The following is a 27,583-nucleotide window of genomic DNA, read 5'->3' on the forward strand; positions in this document are numbered from 1 at the left end:
TCACTGAAACATTATCATAGTGTTAAATTTGTGCCATACAATAAGTGAAAACAAGAACTATTAAACTTAATTTTATATATAACAACACAGAACATTGATTTGTAACTGGAGGAAATGATTAATGTATTGTAAAATCTGTGTATAAAGTACAAATGAAGCAAAATATAATGCACCACAAGTTACCATAGCATTATTTCTAAATCTCAATATCCCCGTGGGGAAAATATTTGTTTAGAAGTACCAAGTAGTCAATAAGCAAGTTTTCTGAGCCTACAAATTGATCTCTAACATGACAAATCTAATGAAATATGCAGAAATTACATACTTGAAGAATATGAATAACTTTTTATATCATTACATCAAAAATACTTAAAAATAATCAGCAAAATACCAAATGCACCATATGTTTCAATTTTATAATAAACCTACTAAGTGTATATGCTTATAATTTACCAAAGTCAAAAGTTTTCCCTAATAGCATGACATAGTGGCAGAATATAAACAAACATCTCAAAATATCTAATACCAAAAAGTGTATGAGGATTCTAAAGAATGATAAGTATTTCTTCTTGATTAATTCAATTGTCAACAGGGATAACTGAAACATTATCATAGTGTTAAATTTACATTCTCTAACAGCATGAAGAAGTAGCCCATAAAATGGAAAGAATGACAAAATAATTAGCCCATTATTCTATTTATTTTCCAAATATCTTTATTATGTGCTCTGCATTAAGGTAAGCATCTTTTATCGTCGCACCAAACATGCTCGCCTTTTCAGCCGTGGGGTCGTTATAATGTGATGGTCAATCCCACTATTCGTTAGTAAAAGAGTAGCCCGAGAGTTGGCGGTGGGTGGTGATGACTAGCTGCCTTCCCTCTAGTCTTAGACTGATAAATTATGGACGGCTAGCGCAGATAGCCCTCGAGTAGCTTTGCGCGAAATTCAAAAACAAACAAACCAACAATATATAATTAACTCTCTGCGCGTCGATTTATAAACTTTAGGCGAAATTCTCAAAAGTACAGTTGGCAACAATACTGGTAATTACTAGTATTTTACATACAAGTCCTAGAACTGCTCAACTGAGTTAATATCGGGGTTGTATGGGAGGGTCATTGTATCATTTAAATTATTTCAGCAGCTTATTTCTTAGCTAAGTAATTTCTACATAAGTTGGATGAGTGTTTGTGGTCATTATCTTATAGGTAATAGAATCCTTTACCAATAATACGCAAACCACTGGGTATACCATGACGGATCGGAATTTGATAGTGCTTGCATTAGCTCATTATTCTATTTATTTTCCAAATATCTTTATTATGTGCTATGCATTAAGGTAAGCATCTTTTACCTTTCTTATGCGAGATGAACAACCTACACTTTGAATACCAAATATGTCGAATTTCGACTTGTCCATCCACAACACTATTTTCCAATCAACAACAGGACAGTTTTGGTACTTTTTACAAATTTAAGTCTTTTGACAATATTTGGAGATTGAACTATTATAGACCAAATATTCCATTCTCGTTGAGTCTTCTTGTTATTGTGGATCTGGACATGTTTTTGTCATTTGGTACATGATAGGTTATCCCTAGTTTGTGATCAGTAGCAGTTTCCCTTCTCTCCTAAAGGCTGCACAAACAAAGATTCTTGACATTAATATAATAGGTTGAAGTGTCCTGCCTCTTCCTTTCTCATTTTCAAATTTACCTAGCTTGGTCTCATGATCTAGTATATACTTTACAGTGTTTGGGGAGTGTTTTAAGCATCAGCAATTTAACGGAGAGTCTAACCAAATCACATAAAGCGAACTCTCCACTCTACTGAAAATTTTGTATGCTTTTTGGGCAGTGGCATGACAATAAAACTTAATACATAGTATTAAATACTGTTTTTATCAAAATTTATTTACGTAGTGCTATTAAATGGATTTCTGCTAATCTATACTGGTACCATATGCTATCTTCTTCCTAGCTTCTTTCTTTATTGTTAAGATACTGCATAGGGTACCATGACAGTTATTTCAGACCGTAAATGTTATCAGTACGTTCATTCAAACATAACCCTTATGACGTATTTTCGGTACAAGTATATGAGAATTCTAAAGAATGATAAGTATTTCTTCTTGATTAATTCAATTGTCAACAGGGATCACTGAAATATTATCATGGTGTTAAGTTTACATTCTCTAACAGCATGAAGAAGTAGCCCATAAAATGGAAAGAATGACAAACCATTCTATTATTCTAACACATTTAGCTTTCTGTATTTTTACGTGAAATGGAATAATAACTAAATTAGTTTTATACCATCTTTTAGGTTCACTGACATACAAAATTCGTTCTTCCTTGTTAGACTTACACAGAACATATTTTTGAGGTAAAGTATATTATGTAATGATAGACTATAAATGTGATGTATTTATAGCATGTAAAAGAATCGTGTTTTTTTTAGACCACATCTTTTATCGTGAGAAACAATAAAATTGAAATATTTTATCGTAAACGTTTATAGATTTTGTTCTTAAGAGCTCCAGAGGTAGAATGTACTTAATTTATTTGTGCTAAACTGTAAATAAATAAGGTTTAACGTTCTGTTAATAAATGTTTTAGTGCGTGTAATACTTAACAAGTCAATGTGTTTGCTAATAAATATGAATGATAGCATATTAGGCTACAGTCACGTCAGTTTTAAGTGATAGAAGATGGGTCTAATATTTAACACATCAGTACGACAGGAGATAGTCTATTAATTTACAGACTTCGAGTACATGATACACTGCTGGCCAAAATCTAAAGGCCAATGAACATAAAGAAAAATATGCATTTTGCATTGTTGGACTCAACCACTTATCTGAGTAGATCTTCGAAAGATGAAAATAAGAAAAGGAAAAATAAAAATTAAAACTTTTTTAGCATTTAATAGGAAAAATGTGAATACTATGAAATTAGCCTAAATACTAGCTGGTCAAAAGTTTAAGACCATACTGAAACAAAGCGTTAATTGATAACACGTTACGAAATTTAGTCATTTGTGTTCAAACATTAGCGTTGTCAAGATCTCCCACTGACATCTGCTGTGTTACATTGGGTAAAAATATGGAAAAGGCTAAAAAGTTGACAGAGTTTGAACGTGACAGAATTGTCGAGCTGCAAAGGCAAAGTCTCTCTCAACCTTGCCAACACTGGTGAGATTGGGCGTAGTAAAACTGCTGTTGCAAATTTCTTAAAAGACCCTGAGAGATACAGAACGACAATTTCAAGTGGTCGCCGATGGTCGAACCAGATTAAGTCCCTTATGGAAGCAGAATGCAGCTCAAGAACAATAAGACGGCATCTACAAGAGAAAGGCTTTAAAAACCGTAAACGTCTTCCTTCCGCACCATGAAACAGCTTGGTTAAACTTTGCTGCGAAGCATCAAACATGGGACGTAGAAAATTGGAAAAAGGTTTTGTTCTCTGATAAGAAAAAATTAACCTGGATGGTCCAGATGGCTTCCAACGTTACTGGCACGATAAGGATATTCCACCGGAGACATTTTATACACGACATCATGATCTGGGGTGCGTTCTCCTTCCATGGAACAATGGAGCTTCAAATTATACAAAGACGTCAAATAGCAGCTGGCTACATTGGCATGTTGGAGAGAACATCCTTATTGACTGAAGGCCCTCGCTTGTGTGAAAATGACTGGATCTTTCAGCAGGACAACACTGAAATTCACAATGCTCGCAGGACAAAGGACTTTTTCATGGCGAATAACGTGATTCTTTTGGACCATCCAGCGTATTCGCCCGAACTGAACGCCATTGAAAATGTTTGGGGGTGGATGGCAAGGGAAGTGTATAGAAATAGACGTCAATTCCAAACAGTGCATGGTCTTCGTGAAGCCATCTTCACCACTTGGAATAACATTCCAGCCAGCCATCTGCAAACGCTTATATCGACCATGCCAAAGCGAATGTTTGAAGTTATTCGCAATGACGGCCGTGCAACTCACTACTGAGACCTCTTGTTGGGTATTTCTTATTATTGTAAAAAATTACATTCTTACCTTTCTATATAAATTTTCACAAATTTTTATATATATGTATAAATGTATAGCGTGTTTCTTGCTGGTTTGGACTTTTATACATAGTGCTGGCTAATACAGTTTTCCGGCCACATTATCTTTGTACTTGTTTAAAGTCTTTATAGATTTAATACTTCTAGCTTTCAATATATTGTGCATATCTCTACAAACTTTGGCAGACTTTCAATTAAAACTATAAGTCTTTCACATACAAAAAATTATTTCTTTTAGTGAAGTATTTTTGATACACTACTGAGTATTTGTTTTAAAAATTCTGTGTGCAAAGTCATTTTCATGTTAAGACTAATAATACATTTCCGTTTCAAAAGTTTTTTTTTTAAAGTAAAACTTCATATTTTATCTGTTATTTTCTCTACTCTATCTCAAAACGGGATTATGTCAGTTTGGCCGATCCCATAACCACTAAAAAAAGAAATGAATTTAAATTACCTTTTTTTACCTTTCTAGAATGACTTGAAATTGTAACAGCTTTAAGCTGGTAACAATATACATCTATTTATAATTAAATTTTATTTTTTATTGCCTTTTGAATTGTATCTATCTACTATCCATGCTATTGAAAGCTGAAAATCACGCAGGGCACGTACAGCTCACGTTATGCTATCGAATTACGTTATACACGAGTGACTTCAACTACTCGCGTGTGTCTCGTAAAACATTTTTTATTATATTACTATATATTTAACCGAATCTAATGTTAACTAAAAATATCCACATGTTTACATTTTAGTTACTTTTATAATAATAAATAAAAAATAAACATGAAAAACAAGAAATAACGTACTTACCCAAACTTCTTATTACTTACTGTGAGTGTGATATTTAAACCTACTTTTTAGTACTAATGGTAGTAATGCAGTAAACAATTTTTGTTTAATTAAATAATCCACTAAATAACGTAACCTAATAACAAGCAAAAAGCAGACATTCTCCTCTACCAATCCCAATTTTTCTGGCTTTCTAACTATGCAACAAGTCTCATTACAAATTCCTTCAAGCTAACTATTGGAATTCTTATGGGAATGGAAGTTGTATTATTAGTGAAATTGATTCTTATCTGTTCAGGATATAAAATGGTAAAATACGTCATTTCAATCATGAAAATAAACTTACCTTTCTATTGGTTATAATTAATATATGTATATATATATATATATATATATATATATGTAACAGAAAACTGCTGACAATTCCTAAAAGAAGGAGGTAACAGGTGGGTGTTTCAGTAAGAAGACTTATTCTTCATTAGGTAACTCCATAGTGAAACGAAATTGAAGACTATAAAAACATGATTTGTCTGAGTAATAACGATTTTATAGTGAGTAACTTACATATAATTTCATACTTGTTGACGGAGTAGTGGAAAAAATAGAGAAGATAAAATATCTAGAAGAAATGTGTCACGTGTGTCACACGAAGAAAAATTCAAGATTATTTAAATATTACTCAGCAGAGTATAGAACTTAAAAGTTATATGCATTTAAAATATAGATTATTAGTTAATGTTTTATGCTATAGTAATTGGTACAACGCAAACAAAAGCAAAAAGTAAATTAAAGCAAAACCTAACATAGTATTTAAATGAAGTAAAATAAAAGTTACAAACGTATATAAATACAATTGAAAAAAAAAAACGATGTCTTATTCTATATTGATGAACAAGTCGGCAAGAGACTTAGTGGATAGTATGCTTATATTATGAATCTGAGGTTTCATAGTCTGTTGCAGCAAAGTGGTGCTTCACACTTTGTGTCTGTGGATGCACGACAGAAGTTACATCAAACTTGATCGAACAAGAATAGCTCAACACTTAGCATTGGGTACTGTTGACTTTTAGTCTTCCATTTTGTCTACCATTCCAAAATCATGGATAGTTATGCAGAATTATAATTCTGAAACAAGCAAACAAAATCTTTATGACCTTTGTTATAATTATAACGCTGCAAATTGAGATCATTCAGTTACTTTCTATTTTTATTCTGTCTTTAACAGAACACTTATTATGTTTAGTTTACATTATTATGATATGACTTGTTTTACGTAAAAGTCATTGTTAATCGAGGCTAATATGAAAGTAATTTTAGAAATTAATATAACTAGAGTCAAAATATGCTACAATTTCTTCATTGTTCTACCTTCTTTATTTCCTTTGAGTTGATTTGTCCACTGGAATGCACGTATTAATTTTAAAAATTAGAAGAAAACGGAGTGAACACCTAAAAAACTTGAGATCAAATTTTGAAAAAAATTAAACAATCTACTCTGGATTATATCTTATGCAATTAAAAAAACCGTATTATCAAAATCAAATTTACTTTTGTTGTTAAATATGATACTGCACAACGTACTATCAGTGCTTTGTCCAGCGCAGGGTTCGAATCCCAATTTTCAACATTACAAGACCCCAGGCTTGTCATGAGTCAGTGGGAATCAAAAGCATAATAATTAATACATGGTTACACAAAACGTTAGATAGAAATTTTAAGCCAAATGATTTCGTTTGAATTTGACTTTTGAGTACAAGGTAGGTTGCGGGGCTATTGTTAAGATGCATAACCTGACGATAGGGCATGACTGGAGGTGGTAGCATAAACTATAACATCAGGGTGAAGTTTTAAAACCGTTTTGTATAACATACTCAGCCTCTATAGACACTTTTATATCTATGCTTTTAAAGAAAATAGGTGTTTGTGCTTTGTAATAGCAACACCACATCAGGCTGCATGTTGTGTCCACCAACGGGGATTGAATCGTTAATTATAGCATTGCAAATCCAAAAAGTTATCGCTGTTCCACCGTCTGACAAAATAGAATAAATAAATAACGTAAAATGATTGAAGACGAAAGTTAAACAAGCCCATGACGATTTATTATTTATAGCTTCTGTTAAAATATATCAAAACACTATACTTGATATACTTAGCCTGAACTCTTTTCATATAGAATGTGACATGTATCCTAACTTTCCATTTTAATTACACTTTGATGCATTTCATATGGCCAAATATCTGTAAACCGAATGTTCAAAATGTATCTTGTACGAAACCTAAGTATGAATGTAAGGTTGACTGGAATAGTCGCATTTTCTAACGAAAAGGTGTTTGTTTGTGTGTTGTAGAATTACGTACAAAGAGCTATCTATACTCTGCTCACCACGGGTACCGAAATTTAGTATTTAGCGGAGTAAGTCGTCCGCAGACATGCCGTAGTGTCACTGGGTGGCTATAGGGTGCCCCAAAAGTAAATAGTTTGTTTGCTTGTTTGTTTTTGAATTTCGCGCAAAGCTACACGAGGGCTATCTGCGCTAACCATCCCTAATTTAGCAGTGTAAGACTAGAAGGAAGACAGCTAGTCATCACCATCCATCACGAACTCTTGGGCTACTCTTTTACCAACGAATAGTGGGATTGACTGTAACATTATAACGTTCCCATGGCTAGGAGGGCGAGCATGTTTGGTGCGAGAGGGATTCGAACCCGCTATTCTTAGATTATGAGTCGAATGCTTCAATCCATCTGGCCAAGCTGAGCCATAAAGTAAGTAGTACTCTAGAACAAACACGGAAAATGTATATAACATGACAGAAACTTTCAGTTTCGTAACACATTATAAAAACAAACATAAATATAACAAATCAGTTCTAAAAGTTTTAATTCAAGGCGGGAATTGCTGCTGCTGCCATTTCAGTTCTGTTAAAATAGAAGATATTTATAATGCATTAGAATCCTTCTGGGTAATTCTGTGAGCTTCAAAGATCGTTTTCAATCAATATATTTCGTAATTTATAATTTGCTCTTTATTGAAATATAAAAGCAAACAATCTCAATTGTACATTGTCATAAATTGTGTTGGAATAATTCTTACATTTTAGTCATTTGTCTTTATGGCATAAAAAAAAAGAAATGTAGTGAGAACAACACAAAAAATGTCACTACTTACTGACAATTACATATACGTGATTTAAGTGTGAATGTTTTCCTTATAGCAAAACCATATTGGGCTATCTGTTGTTTTCACCAACGAGAATGGAATTCTTGATTTTAGTGTTCCAAGTTTGTGGACTTATGCCATTTACGTCAGGGGGCGTGATTCAAGTGAGAGTTTCATTTGGCAAAAATGTTGTACGTTCCAGCTCTGGAATGTGTTCTTTGGTGTGACAGCTCAACAGCTCTGGATCCAACGTGCCCTGTTTATTCAGTCGAACAGTCGATCTGCTGGACAACCAGTTTCAGCTCTGGAATGTGTTTTATTTGTTATGTGGAACAGTCTGGCCTTCTCGACGAGCAAATTTTTCTCTGGAATTGGTGTAGTTGGTATGTTAGATGAGCAGATTTGGCTTGGGAACTTGTTCAGTGGAACAGTTTAATCAGCTTCACGTTTGGTTTAAAATTGCTTAAACGTAGAGACACGTATTGCAATTTATCCACATTTTAACAGACTATTAGAAATAAATTACATACTGCATTTGTGATACTGGAAAGTAAAATAAACGGATTGCTATATTTTCTTTATAAGGAAGCATATTTTTACGTTTATTTAAGTATTATAAATACTGTATGAAACGTTCTAATTCAAATATTTCATTACAAAACACAACAGACACCATCTCTAAATCACTGGCAGCCATGGTGGTAAAACAGAAATTGAGCAAACTGGTTTCATGGAAAGGACAAAAGCCTAAAATCTGTTTTTCTGTACATCAAATAAGCAAAACATGTTCGAGTCTGCTTATTTCTGAAATCATGAAGTTTAACTACAGCTGCGTATGTTTAAAACAAGTAAAGGTGTATATAAAATGATTTAAAATGTTCACATCATTTACCATATACAGTCTTAACTAAAATATTTATATATTTTGTAACAAATAAGAGCATTATTATTAAGATAGAATAAAATACATTTCGTACTGTTAAACTGAGAAATGCATCTTAAATTAAACATCTGTATATATAATTTGTATAATGAGACAAGTTCTAGGAACATCATGAACGATTTATTAGAACAGAAAACGACCTGTAAAAAGATGTTACTTCAGCATTTCACCAATCACAACAAAACTTTACCAAAACGTATATAATGGCAAAGCAAAGCATCATATTATTATAAACTGCATCTGTAACGTCATATCAGTTCATATTAAACATTCATTATTTTGTTGGTCCTCTTATTACTTCTGCAAAGAAACGTCGCATGTTGTCGATAAGGTTATTGATGTAATCCATGTTATTTAATCCAAACTTGTCCCTAAAAGGTTCTGCAACTCAGCGTTGTGGTTAGCAATTTTTTCAGTTCTGTTTTGCCCAACAGTTCTCAATGGGATTACGACCTGGAGACTTTTCTGGCCATGACAATCTTCTAATGTCCTCCTGGTTGAGGTAATCCTGTTCATTACGTGCACTGTGGGCAATGACATAGTTATCTTGGTACACAAAGTTAACAGTAAACATTCTCCTAGTATATGCCAGAAATGACATAGTTATCTTGGTACACAAAGTTAACAGTAAACATTTTCCTAGTATATGCCAGAAATATCGTTTACATGTGATGTTTGTAGGAGATACAATTGACGTTTTCTTGGAGGATGTGAAAAACAGTTTTTTTTTCCATAAGAATTTTCCCTCATCTGTTCTCCAGGTAAATGATGAACACTAATCCTATCAGCTGCTTTAACAAATCGGAAAAAGGACTAATATGAAATGATGACACGTCATCAGTGCCCTAACTGTAAGTTGGCATGCTGTCTTGCCCAAATAACACGGTGACGGCTGTAAAATCTGGTTAATACTGGTTTGCAGACAGTCCTTCTTACAATATTCTGGATACAGTACTCTGGGATACACTACTGTTCTGGGAATGTGTAGTTGCTTCATACCATTTCTGGACAGTTCAACAATTTGGCGACTTATAACTAGTGGCATATGACGAGGCATGATTTTACCCAAATTACAGGGATATTATCTGAACAAAGCATTGATCTGTTTCGAAAAGATTATATCAAAAGCACAAAATTTCATACAAAACAGGTGTGTATGTGTGTTTTGATAAACAAATATTTAAATCAACTTATACAGACCATAATAACAACTCATACATGTTTATCCAATCATACGTTACCTTCTCTGTTATTACTCTATTCATAGAGACAATAACATCAGTATATATAACAGTTTTTGTCAAACTGTATTTAATTAATTTGTCCCCAACTTCAGTGCATTCTTGTAAATTTTCGAAATACTTTAAGATATTAAACATGTTTATTGTAACTGTCCTTTAATTATTAAATTACTATTCCACCCATATATTTTTATCTTTAAATAATAAGCATATATAGTAAATATGCGAATCCAGAAAACATTTTATTAAATAATGAGTTTTCTGGTTTCTTTTATCAACTACTGCGAATCAAGTTTTAATCAAATTAACCATATTAATTTAGCATGTAAACATATTAAAATAACTTAATACTCAAAAATATGCCATCAATTTTATGTATATATCAGAACAAAATAACTCATAAAACATAAAGAAGAAAAAACTAAGGTTTTAAAATGCGTAATGAAACAATTTAACCAAGGCCAATATTAAAAATAACTCCACATGTTTCGGTAGCTTCTGTCCTGAGGAAAGAATATAGAATAATTTTCAATGTTGGCTATCGACGAAATAAATTTATTTTATTTTTATGTATAAACTGTCCTGAATGAATTTTTAATTTTTCAAAATAACTCATTTTTGTAATGTATATTTAAAGTGAAAAGAAATGATAAGTAAAGAGACATGTATGGTATTGTTCTAGTCTCAGTGACAGAGTTAAGGTTGTGTGGCCCCAGGGTTAATAATTTTTGTGGGCTCTATATCCCACTTAATTTTATATAGGATAAAATTAAGGATTTACAATAATAAAATCAGGGGTTCGATTCCCCTCTGTTGACTCAGCAGATAGCCTAATGTGGCTTTGCTATAAGAAAAATCACATACACAGAATAAAATTATCATTAAAAACATGGGTCTCGGGGCTGAGCCCTCTCTAGCTCCTAACCTAAATATTCCACTGTGTAATTTAGTCATATAAACTGTTAACGAAACATATGCAGACTCTGATTTAATTAGCAGATGACTGGCGTTTAGTCAGAAATGTTATACGTACGTTTTAAATTTCTATACTTGTGTACTGAAAACAATCAAGAATAGTTAGGAAATATACTGTCCCTTTTCTTGCATTACGTTGGCACTAACAAACATATTAAGTATATATACTGACATTAGATGCCGCCACCTGAATATTTCGAGCTAACGACACGAAAGTACCATTCTAAAGTGATTAATTTGATATCTGCTGTCGCAGATGAAAAGGAAGAAACTGGCAGAAGAGTAGCCCTTTCGGCGAAAGTTAATGTGAATTATAAAAAAACAGAAACAAACTATAGCTAAAGTCTTTACCATATTGCACACTGTAATAAAACGTCTGTAAAATGTATAACCGCATGCACATTTTACAAGGTTACTTGAGGTATGCTTTATTTGAACAGTTCAATATAAGAACTAATTAAGAGTTAATGCTAAACTTTGATATATTTGGTTTACCACTTTGCTAAAACAAGCATCAAAATTAGTATATCGAAATAACTGCTTATAAAACTAACTTTCTTAATATTTAAGTTATTTATTATTGTAAAAACAAACAAATTGTGTGATGCACGTCATAAGACTAGGGAAGCTGTCACAGATAAGTACATAGAAACATACGCTAACCAGTTATATTTTCATAAGTTTAAAAACTCTGGCCATATTTTAGATGATAGGAAGAAGTTATTATTGCTCATTAGCACACTATTCACAGGTGTGTTATAAAATAACAAAACCAACATAAAATTTAAAGAGTGCAATATTCATTAAGTGCTCTTAGTTTCTGCATCACGAAATGTACATGTGTCCACGGTTGTCATGGTAACATGTCCTAGGTCAGTCTCTCCGATCAATGCTGGCACTGCAGCAGATCCGCCATTATATTTCAGTCAGTGTGGTGAGTTGCCTGGGTGAGTGAATGAAGTTTCTGATAAGCAGTTGACTATGGATGTTACTTAGGTTGTTTAAGGTAGGGTCGAAGTTTTCGTAGGTGTGTTTTAATTGTGTTGAAGTAAAAGCTTGCTTGGATAGGCTCGTAACGTGTATCAAGTAAAGCAAGTGATTATTATGTCAGACTGTTCGTAGCAAACAACTGGACATACATATATCCATTTGCACAGGTCATGGGTTGGTGTTATTGGTTATTGATTTAGTGTAATTTTGATTTATATAAATTATTACCTTTAGTCATTCATTCGCTTTTAACTTGTTTATTTTCAAAATGTAAAATTGTTCGTGCAACAGAAATATTATTTCTTTGTTCAGTTGTAAAAAAAAAGTATACTTGTTATTAAAATATCTACCATAGTTTATTTGAGCATTATACCATTGCACGTTTTTTGGTTTTACTCTATTATTATTATTATTTTTATACTAACTTTGAAATTCTTAATTTATTATGCTATTTTGTTCCTTTATTATTAGCATACAATAGTTAAATTTGTATAGAATACCTTTAAAAGTATTGTGACTTTTCTACAACATTTTATTATATCGTTTGCTCTTGTAGTTCAGTAAGTTATTTACTTTTTTTCAGAATACAGATAAGGTGGCGTGTTTCAGAAAAATCCCAAATAAACATTTTCTTTTCATCTTATGCCTGATGTTTCGGCTTGTATTTTCACGAGAGTTATTGCTATTTCTGAAGTCCAGCAAAATAAGGCATTGCTAATATCTACGTAACTTTTAATCTGAGTAAAAAACCAAAACGGCAGATTGAAATGATCATGAAAAGATCTCACAACTGGAGCAAAAAGTCGTTTATTTGCAAAAGTCCAATGTGTTATATATATTATATTAAGACAATGTATGCATTCAAGCGTGACAAAGTTTGTTTCTTTAATCATCACAGAAGGTGAATGAAGTTATGTTTGTGTGTGTCTTTCTCAGCAAGTTTTCTTAAAAACAACCGAATATAATTTAAACAAAAAGGGTCAAGGTCATAAACAAAGTTGCGGAAATTAAAACATTTCTCTATCTGTTAATATGGAACCGATTTTTTACACTAATTTTGCTCCATAACTCAGTCAAAAATCATTGGGTTTTGATGAAAATTGATGGACGTGTGTAGAATATTATTACTCATTGTTCTATCAGAAATTACCCTTATTCATTGACAACGACGGAGATACAGGCACATTTTCGTGGTGTTTGAGAGTCGAATACGCTTAACGCTGGATAGCAGAGCTCCCTAGTGGTACAGCGATATGGCTGCGAACTTACAACGCTACAAACCAAGTTTCGATACTAGTCGTGGGTCGAACACAGATAGCTCACTTGTAGCTATGTGCTTAACTTCAAATAAACAAGAGATATTCGCTCTACTGAGTTTTTGTAAACTTCTTTATATATTTCGCTGATTTAGTCTGTCACTTTTGTTAAATCGCTCACTTAGTACCTTAAAGAAAATTCACTATTCCCTTTAGTAAAGAAGGTTATCCTTTACTGAAACTTTATCCTAACTTTAACTTAGTTATCAGCTTGTATCATACATTTATAGGTGTTAAAGCTTTCCGTTAAAGTTTTATTATCCTTGCCTATGGGAACTGACGAGAATTATAACTGTAAAAATACTGCATACACCTGTGGACATGAGTCTCGACATAGAAAATGTTATAAAAACAACCGACTTCCTTTTGACGTAGATCCAATCATCAACCAAAGAAAATTCTTGTATTTAAAAAGTGACCATATGCAGACTGTTATTTTTAAGTTAGAAGTTTGGGTATGAAAATCTGTTAAACACATGGACAGTAGTTATTCGCAGGTTGGTGTTTTCACTATCATCTAGGTTTTGATACTGTTTAATTATATCTTTGACCCAAAAGTCATTATCATCGTACGTTCGGTTATACAGCACAATCTTCATCAAGTGCAGTCAGCAGCAAGTCATCCTTAAATTCAACAGGACGACACGAACGTGGTGCATCACTTAAGCTGTAATCACCTGATCTGAACTTCTGAAACCACTTTCGACATTTTCTTTCATTACGAGACCCTGCACCATAAACACCTTGAATGTCTCGTGTAGTTTCTACTGCACTATTGCTTTTTTTAAACTCATAAAGCATTATATGCCTAATGTGCTCCTCAGACACATTCATTTTCATATGGGTTTATTTGATTAAAGATCTAAAAAAGTAGAGTTGGGTTAGTTTATTTTATTTGTCTGAACATTTTTATACACGTCCTACTACATATTTTAGTCATTAAAGCTTTCTACAAAGACAGAAATGGTGATGCATTTTCTGTATTAAATTTTAGGACATTAATTATGGAATGACCTGATATTACATAAAGGTACATGCAAGTGGACGACTTATTTGTACATTATTTCAACTACCACGAGTCTTAATATAAACCCTAAACAGTCTGTTAATTACCATATAGGGCTTTTGAAAAATGGCATTTGTTTTAAATTGTTCACGAAATCTTATAACTGTTTAGCAGTAACTGGTCAAGAAGTTATAAGGGTCCTTTAATATTTACTGTTTTTGTATCTAAGCTGCTAAACTATACTTATTTATTTTATAAACTTGAAAATGAAATGTTTACAAAACTTCAGGTTATAAGATCATTTATTTTAATCAAGTTCACCTTCCTAGTGGAAGTTTACAGAATTGTGGTGCTGAAATCCAGGGTTCATAATGGACAAAGTGTAAATAGCTCGTTGTGTAACTTTGCGCTGTAAAACCAAAGAAAAGCAACAACAATGTTTGATTAGTGGAAGTCTTCAGTGTCAAGTAAGATAATTTTAAATTTATTTTGGGCATTACAAAGGAAGGCAGCCAGTCGAAAGAGGCTTAAAACAAATGGTCTATGTTTATTACCCCAGATTTAGTTATTTCAAGACAAATGAATATTTGAGATTTTCGAGATTTCCAGCTAAAGCTAGTGTTTGTTTGTTTTTTCATCTAGCAAAGCCACATCGGGCTATCTGGTGAGCCCACCGAGGGGAATCGAACCCCTGATTTTAGTGTTGTAAATCTGTAGACTTATCGCTATACTAGCGGGGGCTAAAGCTAGTAAAAAAATTTTATTTCAATTTATTTGTCTCTTTTAATCGTGACATTTAATTATAATAGTTGGAACAAGACACCTTCTTTTTTGTTGTGTCTATTTATTGCTATATGTTTTCTATCCAGTGCTGTGAACACTTGCTTTCATGTTAACTGGTTACAACGTGGTATTTTTTGTGCTCATGGAATTATGGGCAGACTTACACATGTCCTACTTCTAATCGTTGTCGCATCCAGTGGATTCACTGGAGTTCCCTCATTCCATCATGTTGGCTCTAGACCTGGAGGCTTTTCAGATGTCCTAGCTCTTTTCCGCTTTTCTGGAAAGATGCTAAATTGGCACGAAGCTCATGCTCGTGCGTGCAAGCTCTTAGAGGCAGAGTCTTCAATAATTCTTCACTCGTTGACCACAGAAACTATACCGGGATATCATGTGCTTGTTTACTTCCACGTAGCCGTATGGAGGGAGGCTGCTGTCTTCCGTCTGCAGAAGTTGCTCTACTCTCCTGGCGACTGCTCTGCTAATGTCCGATAGGTCGATTCAAATCTGTTTGTAGTCTGTGATGATTCGGCGACTGTACTTGAGCGTAGAGTCGAAATTTTTGGCCTGATTTGGCTTAGGACAAGTAAAAATAGTTGAGTCCAATTGAAGCAATATAGATAAAGGAGATGAAGAAAAACAAATAACAACTTTTACTGAGTAAACTAAATTGACTTCGCTTATTTTATAATTTTGAATACATACAATGACTATCTTAGCATAGTTATTCCTATATTTGAGCTGATAAACCAGAGGGAAGGCAGATACTAAAAAATATATTACTTTTGTCTGACCAAATAGTGAGATGTAAGGCACTCGACTCGTAATCTGAGGGTTGGGGTTCGAATCCCGTCACATCAAACATGCTCGCCCTTTTAGCCGTGCGGGCGTTATAATGTAACGACCAATCCCATTATTCGTTGGACAAAAGAGTAGCCCAAGAGTTGGCGGTTGGTGGTGATGGCTAGCTGCGTTCTCTCTAGTCTCACACTGCTAAATTAGGAATGGCTAACGCAGATAACTCTCGAGTAGCTTTGCGCGAAATTCAAAACAAACAAATCTTATGATTCATAGAATAGGCACGCTAACTATCTGACCAAAAATGGTTTTAAAATTGATTTTCTTCTTTAAACCTAAATATATGTTAATAATTTAACAATATGATATTGCAAATGACTATTATTGTATCGTGCTGTGCATTTCAAAGTGAATTTGAGAACACGGATAAAGTTTACATATAAAACTATTAAAATCAAAGAAGAAACACTCTATTGTTAAGTTTTTAGTAAAACTGAGCGTCTATATTTACTTAGTTTATGAAGTAGTTTGAACATATAACTTAGGCCTAATCTTTATAGCAGCAGGATTGATTTTTTTCAAGAATTTAGTAATAATTTTGATATTTAAGTTTAGTATTGATGAATTTAATTTTGGAATGGCCCCTGTCTTTGCTAACCTTTATTACTGTGGGTTGAAGTTTAATCAAAGCTTTACGCTACGCTATCTAACTGTTTGTATGATTTGTTTGTTTTAGACTAAAGTGACATTGGGTTATTTGCTGTGTCCACTGCAGGGAATTGAACGCTGAATTTTGGCATTCTAAACTTATCGGTTTCCTCGCGGGAAACCTATTTGTCGGGTGTGCTTGTACGCTGAATGAAGTTTGTTTTCAGGTTTATGTTGTTTTATCACGTTATTTTTGTTTGCTTTCATAATTTTGCCTGACACATATAATGTTGTGTTGTGTACCATTTATTCTTAGATCAGACTTTTTCATAATCTATACACATTGTACCTGTTGGTTTTAAATTATGTGTTTTGCATTAACTATTTGTATATTGCACCAGTTAATACTGGATTATTGGTGCATAGTAACTTTTTGTACGCTGTACTATTTCATGATATTAAAGCATATCTTATACCCTTTACGTATTATAACAGTTGATACATTTTTTGTGTATTGTGTATTTAACAAACTTTACATGTTGTTATTGTATATATAAGAACCTTTACATGTTATATTTTCTCTTGTTTTAACAAGTAGCATGTTCTAATTCTGATAGGTTATTTCTGTGGTTAAAAACACTGTTATTATTTAAATAATTTTTCAATTGAAACCTCCTCTTCTTAATCCATTTCTATGATAGCAACGAAATACTGAACCGAAAGAGCAACTCAGGTCCTGTCCATAGATAGTTTTATTGTACGTAATACATACTAAATAAAATAAAAAGGTAAAGTTATTTTGGACAATACCTCAAAGATGGGCTGAGCATACGAGGTTTTACAGACACAACTACAAACAATAACCAAGAAGAGAGCAGCAGTGGAATTGCATACGAAATATTTGTTGTTCGACGTCAAGACACTAATACTCATTCTGTGCGTAAATATAACGATTATATATATTTTACGCAGTATTTGTGTCATAAATATTTCATGAAATAGTGATCGTTATGTTAGCAAGTGTTGATTACACTCCTTGTTTGGCTTGTTATGATAGACGCGGTGATGGTTTCATTAAGTAGTCTGCTATCAACCTATCGTTAAACATCTAGAGCCAAGATTCGAACATCAAACGCTTAATAAAATCTCAGATATAGTTACTGAGCTATTAATCTTGTTTTATTCAGCTGCGCACGACATTATTAATGATTTTGAGCAAGTCTCTTTACTGTGGAGATATTTTTTCGAGAGCTCGCTTCTTTGTTATGCTTTATATCTTGCATTTTTACAGTAAAATATGGTGAAGTGGAAACAGAACCTAGCCAGAATATCCACCGAGAAACACTCTCCTTGTAACCTTGTTTTATTGAAAATTACCTAATACCACTTTGTCTTGTGGCTTTCATATAACTGCGTGCAACCACAAATTTCCAAATGAATGAAGATCAACTTAAGGTAAACATTAACCGACGTACATGTATTTTACAAATGCTATACAATAACAAGATAATTCACTTGGCTATTACCTCAATCAAACTGGAATTTTCTTAATGTTTTTTTTTTTAAATTGTAAGATTAGTAAGTGGGCTAAGTTATACACTCTTTGTTAGAAGAGTTATTTTGTTATTTAAAATAGTTATATTTCTTTTAATTTTCTACTAGGTGGAGATACTTATGCGTAATGATGAATGCAAGTGAAAAACAAAATAAAAGCTTAACCACAAAAGTAAGTATCAACTACGTTAGAAATAAAACACTGCTATAGTTCTCATTAACTCAGAAATCACACAGTGAAAGAATTTGATAATTGAAATATATTTGTAAATTTTGAGACAGGACAACTTTCAATAACCGCAAAAAATTATAAATATCAAGGGGGTTATTTATTAACAATGTTTGTTTTGTTTTTGTTTTTTGGAATTTCGAGCAAAGCTACTCGAGGGCTATCTGCGCTAGCCGTCCCTAATTTAGCAGTGTAAGACTAGAGGGAAGGCAGCTAGTCATTACCACCAACCGCCAACTTTTGGGCTACTCTTTTACCAACGATAAGAGGGATTGACCGTCACATTATAACGCCCTCACGGCTGAAAGGGCGAGCGTGTTTGGTGCAACAGGGATGTGAACCCGCGACCCTCAGATTACGAGTCGCACGCCTTAACACGCTTGGCCATGCCGGGCTCCAGTTGTTTTGAATTAAGTACAAAGCTACACACCGGGCTATCTGTGCTCTGCCCACCACGGGTATTGAAACCCGGTTTTTAGCGTTGTAAGTCCGCAGACATACCGCTGAGCCACTGGGGGGTAATTAACAATGTTTTTACCTGTTGTAAAATGACGATTAAATTATCCTTCCTGTTATAGTTACAGTAAATTTCGAGTAAATTTACAAATAGTAAATATAACCTTTTTATTTTATGAAAATAAGTCTAACCGACGCATAAGAAACTTGTGCGGTTTCAGTAGTTGAAAATAATTTAGCAACAGAAGTATAAACTTAAATAGCTAAGTCAAAAACACAAATTAGATAGGCTGGTCAATTTTATTTTCTTATGTATATTAAATGATGAAACTTTTCATTCCACGAATGAAGTTCTACAATGAAAACTTAAGACATTTTTTGGTTTGAATTTGGCGCAAAGCTACACGAGAGTTATCTACGCTAGCCGTCCCTAATTTAGGGGTGCAAGACTAGAGGGAAGGCAGCTAGTCATCATCACCCACCGCCAACTCTTGGGCTGCTGTTTTACCAACGAATAGTGGGATAGACTCTTACATTATAACATCTCCACGGCTGAAAGGGCGTGTAGGCTTGGTGTGACGGGGATTCGAATCCGCGACATTCGGATTACGAGTCGTGTGCCTTAACCACCTAGCCACGCCGGGCCATCTTATGTTTCATCGATAACCTCAACAGATTGCAAACTCTGCAGTAGTTTTAGTTAACAAGTACAAACTTTATAAAGCTTCGTTTATAAAAAAAATTGATGGCTCGAAAAATTTGGCATAGCAACCAGTACATCTGTGAAAATTTGGATCTGTTGTTTGCTTTAGAGGTAAAGTGGTTGATAGGGTTGGTAAGGTGAAGCGTCTAGTTGACGTAACTACGAATTATGGATACGTTAGATAATTGTAGTTTTTGGTCCAAATTGTTAGGGAGGTCCATATAATCCTTAGCACTCTATACTTATAAGTAGTTCTTCTAATGAATAATGTCACCATTAGTTCATTGGAATTATAAGGAACATGAAACAACACAATTTCCTTAACATTTTTCAAAGTAGATATACCATTTTGAAATATATCATCATGGCTGTTCTAACTGAAATAAAAACGGGAGAGAACCGATTCAAGAACCAATTACATGTACAAGTCTCTCTTTGTTTTGTTTGTTTGTTTTGAATTTCGCGCCATATGAAGGCTATCTGCGTTAGCCGTCTCTAATTTAGTAGAGTAAGACTAGAGGGAAGACAGATAGTCATCATCATCACTATTGGGCTACTATTTTACTAACGAATAATGGGATTGATTGTCACATTATAACGTCCCCACCGCTGAAAGGGCGAGCATGTTTGGTGTGAAAGGGATTCGAACCCACGACCCTCAGATAACGAGTCGAGAGCCTTAACTCCCTGGCCATGCCTGGCTCACAAGCCTCTGATCACAAGGGATTATCCAACAGAACTGACAAAGAACATATAAATGCTTCAAATGTTTTAACATCTATACAAGACGAATGTGTGTGTGTGTTTTCTTATAGCAAAGCCACATCAGGCTATCTGCTGAGCCCACCGAGGGGAATCGAACCCCTGATTTTAGCGTTGTAAATCCGTGGACTTACCGCTTGTACTAGCGGGGGGCTATATATACAAGACGAAAACAATAACCACCGTTACTCCTTAAACAATTTCAAACTTCTTACCTTCTGATGGTCGAAAAATGAACTACTGACTCTTTTCTTTTATCTTCTCTCACAACATGGATGTGTTATGTGCAAAGTTTATTAAAAATGTTTTTAATGATGCACTTTGATTCTCGTTAACAAGAGAATACTTATTTTTTAGCTTCTTTTCTCTAAATTTTGGAATTTTTAACACTGAACAATTATGTACGTAATAATAACAAGAGATGGTGTGTCTTATCTCATACTTGGCCCGGCATGGCCAGGTGGTTAAGGCACTCGACTCGTAATCTTTCAACGTGAAGGGGGGGAATGTTATAATGTGCGATAAATCCCACTATTCGTTAGTAAAAGAGTAGCCCCAATGTTGGCGGTAGGTGGTGATGACTAGCTGTCTTCCTTCTAGTCTTACACTGCTAAATTAGGGACGGCTAGCACATCTGGTCCTCGTGTAGCTTTGCGCGAAATTCAAAACAAACCAAAACAAAATCTCATATTTGAATATCAGACACTTAATACAGTCGATACAAAGTTCAGTTAATGTTTGAGTGAAATATACCATTAAAAGTACATACATTATTTTCTTAAGCCTTATTATGATTGTCTGTATAAAAATCCACAAAGGTGTAAAATGGTCCGGAAACATGGTTTAAAAATATTATTATAGTAGAAACGGCTGATACGGGTATTAAAATTTTTATTTAAAACACCAAAGTTTTTAATACCCACATTATTCGTTTCTACTACATACGTATATTTACTTCAAGTGGGTGATTTGTATTCATAATGTAAAAATATCAAAGCCAGGTTTCAAAACTGATGTGGCAAGATGCATCAGTAAAAAAGTGATACGGAAAAGTAAAACAGTTAGAAGACCCGGTACAGTTAGTCAAGTAAACTACTTAAAAATTAGAAGGCGAAGTGCAGTAATTTGAAAAAGTGGTAAAGTAAAACAGCTGGAAAAATGATAAGGAAACACATTATGTAATCATAACCATGTTGTTTTTCTCTACTGGAAACAGGGCTACATAGACCAAATAATTCATTTCTGAAAATCTGTCAACAGATGTAGATAAATGCATATATTTCCACTGGTGACTTTTAGGCCAAATATAATATTCGTGTTTATTCTTTACTCAGAGCACACTGCGCCGTTTCACGGAGCATATAAAAAATGGGAACGTTGAGAAAATTGAAAAATTTCTTAGCAAAGGATTAGATCCAAATATTCAGTGTCCAGATACTAAAGGTGAGTAACTAAAGCAAAGCTAAAATGTACAGAAGTTATCTATTTGGGTTGTTAGTTTAATGTTGAAACGATCCAATATTATTTTTTCTCTAGTGTTTTGTTTTCATGTTAATAAATACGTAGAGTACGTTTGGAGTATTTTAATCTTAAAAGCGGATCGTGGTGTAAGTTATATTGTTTAACTGGAAATATTATTTGTTTATACGTACCAGCGTATATTTTAATATTATATCTAACTTGCTGTTACTCATTGGTGTCATAGATTTCATAAACAATTTATTTAAACACAAACTCCTGGTTATCAATGCAGAGAAACATTGGAGAGTGATAAAATAACATTTGACAAACATGCCTTTTACTAAAGAAAGTATTTTCATACTCCAATTTACGCATAAGTTTTGCTTATATCTTCGACTTTCCTTTAGGTCTTGGTTACTCTTACTTTAGCTCACTCAGTCAGGAGGTTCAGCACAAAGTTTTCTCGAACTATTTTGAAAATATAGTTTGCATTTTATCTCTGTTTTTGCGTCATTTTATATTACATAAACTGTCCAAGCTGAGAAAGGAAGAAATACGATAATATTGTATTGGTGACTTGTGGTATTTAAAGTTATATGTTGGAGACGCTGCTTGCACATGGAATATTTGTGGCTTCAATGAACAATAAATTCAATAATAAAACAACGCTCATGATAAAAGGTTTTTATCTCAGATATGTGGGTCAGTTTTTCATCTACGTTTGTCTTTATTATTTCAAGTAAAAATGAAATATAAAAGGAAAAAAAAAAGAAAATGATTTGTTGGAATTCTTTTGAAAAGGATATTTTCTGAAATCATAAAAGAACGCAGCAGGTGCTTTGTTCATGTTTACTGCTTAAATCTTGTCTGCTATTAAAATAACTAATATTAAAAACCATTCTGTGTATCGCCGTATTAATGATATGTATAGATGGAAATTTGTTCTCATACCATGGGATAATTACAACTGTCAAACGGAATGAAATGTTCGAATCATATTTATAAACTTCATAAATTCAATATGCTTTATATAAGGTCGGTTTCTGTTATCACAGCAATAATCTTTAAGACAATCTGCAATGTATAAAATTACTCCAGAGTAAACTCTGTGCTGAAGTCAAATTTAGAATTTACTTGTTCAAGTTTCAATCTGTAATTATTGGGTTATTATAATGTTGAGTTATCCACATGATCTTTACCAAAATAAAAAAGAAAACAATAACTACTTCTATTAATGCACTGTAAAACTAACAAACAGAAAATATATTCCATGATAAGTCCATTGTGCAACTATTGTTTAGGTTCAGATGTATTAAATGTTGTATAGAAGAACGGAAAAAAAGATTAATTTTTAGATATAACGTAAAACAATCTTTCATGTTTGATTTGCACTAGGAATACGATAATAGTTAAATAATGATCTTGGAAAATGATGAATCGTTCAAGGAAAAGTGTTCATAGTTTCGTTGTCCCTAATTTTTGTGTATCTCCCAATGGTTCGGCGGTAAGTTGAAAGGCTTGAAACATTAAAAACCCATTATGTGGCTTTATGCGAACAAACGAAAATTTATGTCTCATATCATGTGTCTGTCACGAAATGGTTGATCTTTTTAAAAACAAGAACAAACAAACAAACAAACTTGGTTTAGAATAGATAATAAATTCTATATTTCCAAATAATTATTTTAACACAAGTTTTGAAACAGTATAGAAGTGTGACTGTATAAGCTGCTCATGAGTTGAGATTGAGCAAATTTAATGTAATTCATAAATGTAATACTGTATAACCAGAATGCTTCAATTAAACAAATAAGCATATGTCGTATAAAATGTATTCACTTAACTTGGTATACGTAAATTTTTGTATTAAAGAATACATTTACCAATATAAATTATCGATTAGAAAAGTGTTTTGAATTAATTCACTCAGAAACACCTCTTACGCTGGCCACCACCCTGCGTCACCCTCGTCATGTTATCATAGCTCTAATCAATGGAGGAGCATGCCTGGACTTCACAACCTCGGATGGACTGACCGCTTTACATCGAGCTGTAGAGGCTAACAACATTGAATCTCTCAAAGTTTGTTAATTAAAGTGTTTATTTTCTAATTATAAAATCATCAATTAATAACAATCTAATATAGAAATTTTCCTATAAGTATTAAACCTGACAGTTTCTAATTTATATTTATGACGATTAGTACAGGCTGCACCCTCTCTTCAAGTAGCTCAGCGATAATAAGTCTGTAGACTTAGAACGCTAAAAACCGAATTTCGATACTCATGGTGGAAAACCACAGACAGTCCATTGTATAACTTTGTACACTAGAAATTTGTAGACTAGAAATTACTTATCCACATCTTTCTTATTTTTTCTCATGATTTGTGTTTTTCTCCTAAGTGTGACAGAAACTAAAGTTATACATTAACCTTCAGTATAAACCTAAAATTTGACAGTTATAGAGTTGGATGTTAAAATAGATTCCTCATTTCAGTATGACATACGAACTAGTTCCTTTTTTTCTGTGGTCTAAAGCTTACTTCTTTCTTCATACTACTTCTTAACGCAATAGAATTTTAGAAGGCACATTTGTTTTATGTGTAAGTATCTTTTTCCTGCCAAGTGTCGTTCATGTTTGAAGAGTCGAAATTCTGTAACATTGGTGAATTTATCTTGTAGGCGTCTGTTATCTTTGAATTTTACCTGGGATAAAACGTAGTAATGAGTTCATAGAATCAAACAGTGTTTTGTCGAATTGAATCTTATTTGTATTTGATGGTCTTATACTTTAATTTTCATGTTTTATTGCGGCATGTTCTTTCTCTGATAGACTCTACTGGATTTGGGAGCATCTCCTAATTACAAGGACAACCGTAAATTGACACCACTTTACTACAGTGTTGTATACGGCAGTGACCACCGACTGACGGAACTTCTTTTGTATGAACATGCAGTCCTTGGTACAGCAGATCTTCAAGGCTGGCAGGAAGTTCATCAGGTTTGTTAAATATTTATTACCAGTCATAAAAACAGCTAAAGATGAGGTATCAAGAAAAAATCAATAGAATAATTTATCCACATGAAGATATATTTATTTAGTGATAGAAAAAATAACCATAAGTCATCTTATCTGGACAACGAGGATTTTAAAACTTGCTGCAGTTTAAACACTGATTAATAGTTACAACTGTATAATATGTTTATTTTTCGTTAAGAATTAAAGTTATTTGTAAAAGAAAATAAATGAAAGGAGTGAATGATCAAAATTTGCACTCAATTTTAATGGCACGCATGTTTGAGTTTTGTGACTGGCTTTACAGAAAAAAAGCATTGTTTTAATTTTTAACGTGATGTGCAATCATTATAAGAAGCTAAAAATGATAACAAAATTACTTTTAATTCTTTATGACTGAAGGTTTAGGTAGTGTACATTATACGTAGAGTAAACACTTATAACAGATAGGTGCTACCTGAAACATTTTGATCTGAAGAAGTTTTCAGCACGGAAACCGAAACGTTGTTCAAAAACTGTCCACTGGTAGTTCTTGTCCATAAAAATAACAACAACAACAACTTTGAATCAGGTAAACAGTTCTAAATAGGAAGATTCTTATAAACAAGAACTTTCAAAATATAAACTAATATAGTGTGCATTTATAAATTAACAACCAGAGATTACATTAACTTTGGTTCTTACTAGGCTTGTAAGCATGGTCGAGTCCAACACTTGGAACTCTTGTTGTTTTACGGTGCTGATCTCAACTGTCAGAATGCTAGTGGGAACACAGCTCTTCACATCTGCGCAGTGAACGACCAACAAGAGTGTGCTCAGGTTTTGCTTTCTCGAGGTGTGAATAAAGAAGCTCTAAATTACGCCAACCAGGATCCTTATCAGGTTGCTGTGATAGCGGGTAATTTCCAGCTTGCAGAACTGATCAAAAGTCACAAGACAGATGATTTTAGTAAGTATTTAGAAGTGTTTTGTTAAAATTAGCTGAAATATTCAAATACTATTTGAAAATACAATAAGATGTATTAATCTTTATCATGAGATGAAACACATATGATAAAACATTCTCTTATTTCACATACTTGTAAACTCCACTAAGACAAAACATACTGTTGATTATAAGACCATTGTCTTCATCTTAGTATATCCATGTAAAAATTAAATACTTCAACAATAATTAATAATGATAATTTTTAATTACTAGAAACAGACCATCTTCCACAAACTTCTATGACCTGTCTGCCTTAGGTCATCAGTTTGTTATTTCGCTGTTAATGGGGATAAAGCTATAAAAGGAAACCTTATGCCCAATAACCCTAATAAATATTATATAAGTTACTAAGAAAACTTTATTCTCATAAACCCTGGCAAATATTGTATTATACATAAGTTAAAAAGGAAAGCTCGTGCTCACAAACCATGGCAAATATTGTATTACATAAGTAATAAGCCCCGCACATTAGCATTCAAAAAATGCCGCTACTGAGAAGTGAAAAAGGAGATGATAAAGTCATAGTTCCAAACATTGCCACCAGAGTAACACCTTTCTGGGCTACCATGAGAGGGGCCATGACAGATGATTACATAACAATAACACAAAGTAGATTGTTTCGTTTTTGAATTTTCTCCAAAGCTACATAAGGGCTATTTGCGATAGCTGTTCCTAATATAGCAGTGTAAGACTAGAGAGAATGCAGCTAGTCATCAGCATTACTATTGGACTACTCTTTCACTAACGAATAGTGAGATTGACTACACATCATAACCCTCTCACGGCTGAAAGGGCAAACACAAAGTAGGGAACGTATTTGTAGGGGGCCGTGACTCATTCAATGCATGTCTCATCGTCTCTATAACTGATCATTAATTAATAAAATCGTTATAAAAAGGACATTTAACACTAATTCACTTATAATTAATTCGTCCTGAAAAGGCCATTACATTTCCTTATCAATAATTAATCTTAAAATGGAAGAAGCAATAATTAAAATTTGTTGTTTAAAAATTTTCGGTACTAAATTATTATATTTCTTGTCCTAAAAGGACTATATCTTACTCAATCTGACGAGTACAATACATTACTACAGATTTAAATCGCCCTAAAAATAACAGTCATACAATAATTAAAACTTGTACTTTATACCACAAGTTACGTCGTCAATAAAACGTTTGTTATGCAATAACACTTCTACTAATTTGTGACAAATAATTTACACATTTTACAAAAACAGATTTTTACATATATACAATTACTAGTATTATTGTAGAATTTTAACAAATATACTGTAACGGTACTTCTTCAAGTCATCAATGTATAGATTTAATTATGTTAAAATTCATTACCTCTGATACAAATAATAAATGATCCAGCCACTTTGTCCATTTTCTAAATAACCGTTGATCAGTGGTTAGTGTAACAAAAGCATTCAAGTATGGACTACATTTCTAAGTTTTTTTTTAGGTTCTTTCGGTCAACATTCTGTAGGAAATTTACTGTTTCACAAATCATACGTAACCTATGATCGCCATACAACTAAATATAATAAATGAATGACATACTGGTTACTATTATTCAGAACACTACAACTTTCAGATTGTATATCACAAAACACTCATACAAATTTCTAAATTTATATTATACTTTCACAAGACTAACGAACCCATATTTGATGTCA

At 33.1% G+C, this 27,583-nt stretch overlaps 1 protein-coding gene and 1 long non-coding RNA gene across 3 annotated transcripts in view; one reads left to right on the forward strand and one right to left on the reverse strand.

Moving 5' to 3' along the window:
- The first annotated feature begins 12,095 nt into the window (after nt 1-12,095).
- The window catches only part of LOC143238760 (uncharacterized), a 58,770-nt gene continuing 43,282 nt past the window's right edge, over nt 12,096-27,583 (forward strand). For both annotated transcript variants that reach the window (XM_076479274.1, XM_076479275.1), the window contains exons 1-6: nt 12,096-12,195; nt 18,393-18,456; nt 21,769-21,877; nt 23,826-23,977; nt 24,729-24,896; nt 25,599-25,860. In XM_076479274.1, coding sequence (XP_076335389.1) covers nt 18,412-18,456; nt 21,769-21,877; nt 23,826-23,977; nt 24,729-24,896; nt 25,599-25,860 — 736 coding nt within the window. In that variant the 5' untranslated portion in view covers nt 12,096-12,195; nt 18,393-18,411. The remainder of the gene's footprint in view (nt 12,196-18,392; nt 18,457-21,768; nt 21,878-23,825; nt 23,978-24,728; nt 24,897-25,598; nt 25,861-27,583) is intronic.
- LOC143238761 (uncharacterized) lies at nt 25,146-27,573 on the reverse strand. Its single transcript, XR_013020743.1, has 3 exons — nt 27,252-27,573; nt 25,596-25,829; nt 25,146-25,442 (listed from the first exon to the last, which is right to left on the reverse strand). It is a non-coding gene; the product is annotated as an uncharacterized LOC143238761 (long non-coding RNA).

This window comes from Tachypleus tridentatus, chromosome 13, assembly GCF_004210375.1.
Source record: "Tachypleus tridentatus isolate NWPU-2018 chromosome 13, ASM421037v1, whole genome shotgun sequence".
Classification (NCBI taxonomy): domain Eukaryota; kingdom Metazoa; phylum Arthropoda; class Merostomata; order Xiphosura; family Limulidae; genus Tachypleus; species Tachypleus tridentatus.